Source organism: Poecilia reticulata, chromosome 14 (assembly GCF_904066995.2).
Source record: "Poecilia reticulata chromosome 14, P_reticulata-male-v2, whole genome shotgun sequence".
NCBI lineage: Eukaryota > Metazoa > Chordata > Actinopteri > Cyprinodontiformes > Poeciliidae > Poecilia > Poecilia reticulata.
Window position 1 is genome coordinate 9,699,695 of NC_088843.1, and position 9,323 is coordinate 9,709,017.

General features: G+C 35.8%; 1 protein-coding gene across 1 annotated transcript; it reads left to right on the forward strand.

Moving 5' to 3' along the window:
* Window positions 1-2,543: 2,543 nt before the first annotated feature.
* Window positions 2,544-6,890, forward strand: LOC145554908 (uncharacterized). The gene is made up of 6 exons (XM_081615794.1): window positions 2,544-2,911; window positions 3,794-4,025; window positions 4,218-5,104; window positions 5,254-5,314; window positions 5,863-6,016; window positions 6,400-6,890. Exons 2-6 carry the CDS (start codon window positions 3,833-3,835, stop codon window positions 6,530-6,532), a joined length of 1,428 nt encoding a protein of 475 aa, XP_081471920.1. The 5' UTR covers window positions 2,544-2,911; window positions 3,794-3,832; the 3' UTR covers window positions 6,533-6,890.
* The last annotated feature ends 2,433 nt before the right edge of the window (window positions 6,891-9,323 follow it).

Sequence of the window (9,323 nt, forward strand, 5' to 3'; positions counted from 1 at the left end):
TTCTACATATTCATTAATATTATATATAAGGGAATTATAATTTACTGTTATTCAAGTACTTGAAACAATTTTAAAATTAAGTTCAAATTAATCATGTAATTTATTTTCTTCAATTACAATAAAGCTGTATTTAACTTCTCCTCATGCTGTCAATTATCAATAAGTTCAGTCTGCTCATGAGGATTCAATGTTTTTGTTTCCTTTTTAGAAAATTAATTGTTGTTTTTTCGTTTTAACTTCAGTCCTAGTTTGATTCAGCTGATAGTGAAACTGCTATGAAGGGAAACTGACAGCCCGCACATTTTGTATTATATATCCCCCCTAGTGGTCAAGACCTGTCAATACAGCCCCCTCTGAGAAAAGTGCCTTTGAAAATGGTACAAACATACTTTCAATGACAGAGGCTAGTGATTTAATTCCGCTTGGAGAGGCGCAGAAATTATTTTAAATTATTATGTCATAATGCGGGAACTTTACTTAACAATACTAATACGGGAGCGCGGCGGGAAAAATACGTTAGTTTCCCGGCCAAAACTTGGTCGGAAAACTAACGGGAAACTTGACAAGGTGGCCTATGACGTCACTAACAGGACGTAACTGAATGACACATCAAAGACTTTGATACCTTTTGAGTTAGTGTCTCCTTCAATGACTTCACAAACAAAAGTTCTGAGAGTTAAAAAGTGTAGAATTGTTTTGCAGAATTTTAAAGAAGAAATGAATATAAAAAAGATATTTTTCAATATTCCGAAAGTTATTGATCCTACGGAAAAGGTACGTGAAAGACAACAGCTGCAGCTGTTGGCACTAAACGTAACTCTTAGGATGCTGATAGAAAGCGGGACCCTAAAAGAGTTTGATAAGCTCGGCGAACAGGAAATCGCTTTGATAAACGTAATCACAGACAGGGTGATAGAAGGGATCAAGAAACCGAAGAAATTTTCTGCAACATCCAAAAAGCACAAACGCATGGCCAGGAAGGTTCTTGTTGAGCTCAAAAAAACACACAGTAGCTCAGAACTAGATCATTTTTTAACAACAAAGGATGAAAATCTCACTGCCAAGATCGTTGAGCTGTTGCGAGAGGAAATGAAAAAGGCCTTTAAAGATTTTGAGACCAGCCCTCTCAGAAAGCTGCATACGGCAGAAGCGGCAGGATATGCATTTTCATTAACTCTCACAGTGATTGTAGGATTGATAATAATGCTGTAACACTCACTAGTGTTACAGCATTATTATCCTCACCTCGATCCAGCTTCTCCTCGATCCAGCTTCTCCTCGATCCAGCTTCTCCTCAATCCAGCTTCACCTCAATCCAGCTTCACCTCATCCAGCCTCATGTGGATGCCTGACCCATATGGGGCTTACTGGATAGGTGGAGAAGACTCGACATAGGTGGAGAAGAATCCATCTATCCAGAAAGCTGGGGTTAGGTTGGTTCTGGGGAGGGAGCCGAGAGCTGACAGATGGTTTTGACTTGCGTTGGAAGGCGGACAGACTCAAGCAGTGGATGAAGAAGACCAGAAGATCCTTTAGAGAAGGTTTACTTGAGAAAATTGGGTTCTTGAGTAACACTTGGGCTTCGTTGGCTATCGATTAGCCACAAGCATTTTGCTGTTTTGTACTAAAAGTCAGATTGTAATTTCATGTTTTAGTTTCAATGTTAAAAGAAGCAGGCTGCCCCGTGGCACAGTAGGTAGTACTTTCTGCACGGAGTTTGCATGTTCTGCGTGGGTTCTCTCCGGGTACTCCGGCTTCCTCCCACAGTCCAAAAACATGACTGTTAAGTTAATTGGTTTCTCTAAATTTCAATGTTAAAAGAAGCAGGCTGCCCCGTGGCACTGTAGGTAGTACTTTCTGCACGGAGTTTGCATGTTCTGCGTGGGTTCTCTCCGGGTACTCCGGCTTCCTCCCACAGTCCAAAAACATGACTGTTAAGTTAATTGGTTTCTCTAAATTCTCCCTAGGTGTGTGTGTGAATGGTTGTTTGTCCTTTCTGTCTCTGTGTTGCCCTGCGACAGACTGGCGACCTGTCCAGGGTGACCCCAGCCTCTCGCCGAAACGTTAGCTGGAGATACGGACCAGCAACCCTCCCGACCCCACAAGCGACAAGGGTGTACAGAGAGGATGGATGGTTTATGTTCTGTTTGTGTTATTGTCAGAATGTGAAATAAATATGTATTTTGCTCCTCCTGAATTGAACCTAGTTCTGATATGCTATTTTATTATGAAGATTCACTGATCCCCTTGTCACAGGCGACTTACCAGATTAGTAGATTTTACAGTATTTAATATAGAATATGAATAATTTTGTCGAACAAATAAGTAGAAATAATAATAATAAACAGAGAAGAACTGCCACTGATTTGGTGCCAGATGCCACAGCTTCTGTATCAGATTGAATATCACAGTAAAAAAAATTCTGTAAAAAAACAGGGAAATGTCCTGGTAATATTCTGCCAGTACATTTTCTGTTTTTCCGGCAGAATTATTTCCGTAATTTAACAGGGTTTTTCCCCGTAATGTAACAGTTTTCATATGTTAAATTTTAAACACAGAAAACTGTTAAATTATGGGAAAAAAAACTTTTAAATTACAGAAAAATTCTGCCGGAAATTCCGTAAAAAGTTTCGGCAGAAAATGTACTGGCAGAAAACTACACTGTAAAAAAAACTGTAAAAAACGGGTAAATGTACTGTAGAATTTGAAGGAATTTCTCCGTTTTTACATTTTACAGGAACTTTTCCGTATTTTCAATTTGGCGCATTGCATCATGGGAACAAGAACCTGCACGAAGCGCAAAATCTTGTTCTGCCGCCATTCAAAGCTCTTTCTCCTCCGACGCTGAATGTGTATCCTGGACCCAAGTTCGACTTAGAAGTTGGAGTAATCGTTTTTTGGCACCTCTGGGGTAATGTAAAGTAAATCAATAAATTTTTTAAATAAAAAAATAATACATAGCATTATTAGTGTAGATAATATTTCAGCCTAGCGAACTTCTTCTTCTAACTTCTTTTGAACGATATAATTTAGCATTAGTTTTGCTAAAAATGTTTTTACTAAATTTTTAAATGCCGTTTTTGGTACTAAGACGAAGTTATTTGCTAAATAATGGTGACAGGTTTTCTCTTTTTTTCCCACACTCCAATGGCGCCCATTTTTGCATTTATTTCTTGAGGAACTTGCTAGCTTGATTTTTTTCGACCATCTTAATAAGACCCCCAAAATATTGATATATATATGACTGTTATCATCTCCTGTGAGTTTTCTTGATTTGGCCTTTGGTGTTATGCGTCTTTTTCTTCTTTTTAATAAATCCAAACTGCTGATAAAGGGCGCGTGAAAGTTAGCAGTTCATGGCGTCATGCTGCTTGTGCTTATTCTTAAATGTCGGGCTGTCGTTATTTTAATTGTTAAGCACAATTTGATAACCTGGGTGTGAGGCGCTGGTGGGGTTTTTTTTTTTGTACTTTGACAGGATAGTTTTTATGTCAAGACTCTAGCCTTGCTTTCTTCCGGTTCGTTTTTTGTTTGAACAGGGTTGTATCGTTGGTTTGCATTTAATTAGAAATTTTGTCTTACAAGCTTATGCAAAAAATCAACTACAGTTGGGACAAATTGCATCTATTGTTGTTAAAAGTGAAACAGATGTTTTACTTTTGCTCAGAGAAAAATCTGCGAAATGGGTGCCTGAGCTTGGAGTCTATGAAATGGAAGGGGAAAAAAGGGCAATCTGGCCTGCATAAACCTTAAGACACTCAGTGATTCTTTTCCTATTTGTTTTTTACAACAGAGGTGTCAGATTACTCCACCCACTTAAGCATATGCCAAAATGGAGCATGTGAAGGAGAGTATTCAGAAAGCTTTGCCATCACTCAGGAGTGATCTGGTTGAGTCAGTTATCTCTACACTTGAGATGATTGGTGTAAGCTGTGTTGAAGACCTTGGTTTCGTCAGGACAGAGGATCTTGAAGGAATTCTAAAACCTATCCAGTGTAGAAGACTGACCCAAGCTTTCAGCACTGGTAAGTTAGTCTACTCTACTTTCAAATGAAAACTCTGTATAATTTTCTCATAATGAGTATTGTTTTTCATGTCTGTATAATCTCTACACACACAGATATATATATCATTTAGGTTTAATCTTGTGTTCATATTGATATAATTAACATGTTTTTTGTTTGTTTGTTTGTTTTTGTTCTATTGATTGTATTTAGAATTGCAAGCTGACTCTGCCCCAACTACTGAACCTTTGCAGCTGAATAGCCACCAGCTGCAACTATCACCTGTGACTCCTGGTTCCTGTGAGGAATATCCCGTGCCATGGCACAAAATGCCACCCCAAGTTATGGTTGCTGTTGAAGAAAAGAAAAGACCAAAACCTAAAGACAGAAGGGAACTTGTTCGCATTATCATTGATGATGTTCTCGGTAAGGACCAAATAAGGCCTGGAAGAACTAAGTTGAGGAACATTGCACAGCAGATTGTAGAGCAATATCCCTGCTCTTTCCAAGACAGAGAGGTCAATGGAATTAAAGTTATTGGAACAGGATATGATGCTCTGTTTATACAGCTTGAAAACAGAGTTGAAAATGTTATGAGACCATTGAGCTTTGTTTCAACAAAGAGACCAGGCGAAGATGATGTGATGGCATCACAGAAAAAGTGTTTGTCTTCAAATCGCTATGGTTGTGTGCAGTGGCAGCCAACTGCTGAGAATGTGAGAAATCTAGAATTCACACAGAAACAACTGAAAACTGCCTTCCAAACAAATAATTTTCCAGAGTCTGATGTTCGAAGAATGATGGCTGAAACCTACAGCATTCAGCGAGCAGCAATCAACAAAGGAAACTCCATCATCAAGTTACTAGAAGACTGGCCTTTTCTCTTTGAAGCAATCCACCTGTTTGATCACACAACCACCCTTCTTGGCTTCCCAGTTCAAACCAGACTGGCAGAGGAATTGTCAAAAAAAGAAAATACAATAAAAGACTTCCTTGGGTCCAGAGGGGTGGATATTCCAGGAAGCGATGTTGTCCAGCTGATTAGTGGAATTGCAAAATTCTTCAATGAGAAACCAGCCCAACTATTTTGTCAAAATGAGGTAAATTTACAATGTAAACATTTAATTTTGTCAAAAAATATTAATTATTTTTTGTAAAAATTTGTTGTTTAGTTCCGTGCATTAGAAGATTTACATGCTTTGGTGCTTACATTTCTCTATTTTGTGTATATTTTCTTTTCTCTCCTTAGCTGCTGCACCCAGACAGTCCTGATCATGACCTGCCAAGCACCCCATGCATCTTTGTAATGGGTGTGTATTATTTTTGCTTTCCTCAGTCTGTTAACACTTTTGATTGAAAATTCTAAATGTATTATGTTTTCTAGAATAACCTTCAAATAATGTTTAAAGTTTGTTAATATACATTTGGATGCAATATCATACACATTGTCGGAACTGAATACCAGGGGTCCCCAAAGTCGGTCCTCAAGGGCCGGCATCCTGCATGTTTTATTCTCTCCCTGGTGGTTGTAACAACCTTTTCAACAAGTCGATGTTCCTCTTAGGCCTTCTAATGAGCCATCATCTGATCCACGTGTGTTAAACCAGGGAGAGAACTAAACCATGCAGGATGCCGGCCCTCGAGGACCGACTTTGGGCACCACTGGATTATACAGTATTTTGAATAAATATAAGGACAGAGAAAAAGATGTTGACAGATATGTGAAAAAAAGTCATACAAAAAATAATAATAAAACATTTTCTATATAATTACTGTACATATTTAGAACATATTATGGACATGTTATGGTCACCTGTGGTGGATCTTAAACTCTTGTATTAATCATTTGTTTCTTTAGGCGAACAGCTTTTTAAAGTTGCTGTTGACCAAATGATTGTGAATGACCACATCAAGTCACCCATCGCTGCCCTAAGCTACACCTTCTCCATGTTTTATGTCTTGAACATAAAATATCCAAAAGACATGTCCCTGACACTGGAATATATACAAAGGTTAGTATATTTTTGTGGATATTTTGAATTATTTGGCCTGAGCAATAATAATTCTAATTCATTCTGTGCTTTTGAACCACAGTTCAGAAGCATTGTCTTATTTTCCTTGTTTTTCAGTCAATCTTTTTTTCCCTTCTTTTACACTTTTATCAAGTAACTTCAGTGATTGTTATGGGTTTGCCTCCATTAAAAGAAGTGTGCCAACAATTTTGTTGTTGTTTCAGTGATTGTTCATTTAAATTATTCATAGTTAAGGATTGTCAAGGAGTTATTTGCAACTGTTGAGACAGTCCAGCTGCATGACACAGGTGATCAGCTGCAATAATGTAATTTGGACGCATCTGTCTGTATGTTAAACTCAAGTATCCCCTTTTCTTTTTCAGAGTCTTTCTGGGCTTAAACCCCAAACGAGGGTCGAAGGCTGAGATGAAGGGGAAGAAGCATCATCACATTCCACCCCGACTGCTCAAGTTTGTAAATGAACTGTATGACTTTGACAGTCCATGGAAAATTTGATTCTTGTAAAAGGTGATGCTTCATAATGTTCTCTGTTCTGTTGACAGCAGTTCAGAAAATAGTAGTTGGATGTTGGTCCTTGTTTACACCTGTGATTTTAATCTTGTAATGCAAATTGCAAGATTTAAATTGTATTTTTTATGTTAGTGTTGGATTGTGTTAATTAAATTAAACTTAACAAAATTATTAAATTAACTTGAAACTCTGGACTCAAGAATGAACTTTACATTGACCTTAAAAACTTTAAAAATATGTTTGACTGAATATATAATCGAAAATGCTATTTAATTATATTGTAATGATGTGTTGATATGGTATTGGAAAAACCTTGAACTGCAAAATAAAATTTGCAAATTGATTGTTTATGGTTTTATTTTTAACCCATCTGCATGAGCTATTTTAACACTAATTTTATGGTCTAATGTCCTTTTGAATAAGTTTAGTTTTGCTTAAATTTATGCTTATTTAAAATGTAATGCTTTATATTTACTACTTAGTCGATGGCTAACAGACTCGAATGGTTTGGATGTAAAAATTAAAAGTTTTTAAGTAACAGAAATGCTTGTGCATATACTGCAGATTTACTGTAAAAATACAGAAAATTTCCATTATGGATTAACAGAAGTGCTGGTAAATTTAACATAAAAAATGCTGTTAAATTACGGAGAACTGGCAGAAAATTACCAGTACATTTTCCTGTTTTTTTACGGAATTCTTTAATACACATTGTAAAAAAACGGAAAATTTCAATTTATTATTTACAGAAGTGTTTGTGAATATACAGGACATATACTGTAAAAATACGGAAAATTTCCATTATGGATTAACAGAAGTGCTGGTAAATTTAACATAAAAAATGCTGTTAAATTACGGAAAGGTATACCAGGACATTTCCCTGTTTTTTTACGGAAATTTTTTAAATAAAATACTGTTAAATTACGGGAAACTTCTGACGGAAATTCTGTTAAAAAAACTGAAAATATCTTGGCAGAAAGTTTCCAGGGCATTTTCTGTGCTTTTTTTGTTTTGTTTTTTTGTTTTCAGAATTTCCATCAAAATATTTTCCAACATTTCCATTTTCCAACAGTTTTTGTTTATGTCAAATTTACCAATATTTTGTTAACCCAAAACTGAAATTCTCTCTGTTTTTTGTGATATATTCATAAACTTTTTTTTAAAAAAAACCTTGGACATTTCCAAATTCTTTTGTCTTTTCCAAACTATTGAAGTCTGTATACCATATATTAATTATAGTGTAAAATATATTAAAGTTAATGCATTTAATATATTCTTAACATAATTTTGAAACAAAACTAAATTCTAAGTCCACAGGAAATGTAATTGTAGAACACGAAACACTTTGTTTCTGCAAACAATTTGCAGACTTTATTTTGCAATTTAAGACCATAAATTGACATGTCATCTAGTCTTTATAACTAACCTTTGCTATTATATATTAAGAGCTAAACAAATTCTTGAGCTTGCTAATGTTTATCTTCTGTATCACAACTAATTTATTGCATTTTACTATACGAATTTTCAATGTAAATTAAATATAAAACAGCCTTGACTCTAGTCTTGGAAGTCAAATAAACAATTTTCTTTTTGAAATGCTGATACTGATGAAGTATTTAGTAACAGTCAGTTATTTATTCCACTATACGGAATTTAAGAGTGCTGAAGAAAGACATTGATGTCAATTCAATTAATATTATGATGTGATGTTTTGTTGAGCTAAAAGACAAAATTTATTTATCACAACTGGAAATAATTCTATCTACACAGAGTGAGGAGATAAACTTTCACTGAGCTGACTTAGAATTGTATGACACGATAGTAAAAGATGTTTCTCCTATAAGCAAGTTGTTTTCTTTTGTGAGTGTGAGTGTGTGTGTGTGTGTGTGCGTGTGTGTGTGTGTGTGTGCACGCGTGTGTGTGTGTGTGTGTGTATGTGCGTGTGTGTGGGTGTGCATTGAGAGACAACGCATAAAGAAAGGTGAGCCAGGATCCAAAAAAGCGGATTCACATTGTGTCCACGACGATGCCAAAGAAGAACCTTCTTTTGTTCCACCTGATCTGTGGAATTGCGCATATTAACACTACCCGGGTAGCTACAATAAAACATTCAGATCTGAAAACTGAACTGAACTGAAAACAAATCAAAGGAGAAAAAAGCTCTTGAAATTGACTGACTTGACTTAGAACTACTTTTTGCAAAAAAAGAGCATTGTGCTCAATAATATTTCACAAGACTAAAATTTTAGAGGGCACAAGAAGAGAGACGTTTAGATAATACTGTTTACACAGTCTCTCTAGTTATGCAAAGTCCTGGGTTCTAGCTTACACTCATTTTCTTTAGCTCTCCTGTATGTTTTCTATAAAATTTAGTTTTACAGAACTGAGACGGCCAAGGGAGATGCTGACTGTAGTTCAATTGTATGTTTTGGATGATTATTCTGTAGAAAAATCCAGTGCAAAGCTACTTTTAGATTTCTAAGTCCACTGGATTTTTATATAAAATATCATGATATTTCAAATAGTAAATGATGACATCAAATATAATAAGGTTTTTAGGCGTTTGGCAGAGGAAAAAGGCCCACAACATCACAGATTACCCACCTACCTATCTGTGGTTGTTAAATATTTAATCTCACCTGGACTGTTTGTTACAGAAATACTCAACTATAGTCTCATGTGATCAAATGACATAGTTCAATTTATAACCCCAGTAAATCAAGGGAATCTGATTTTTGTATCACTATTCACACACAAGGTAATTCAAAGTATTATA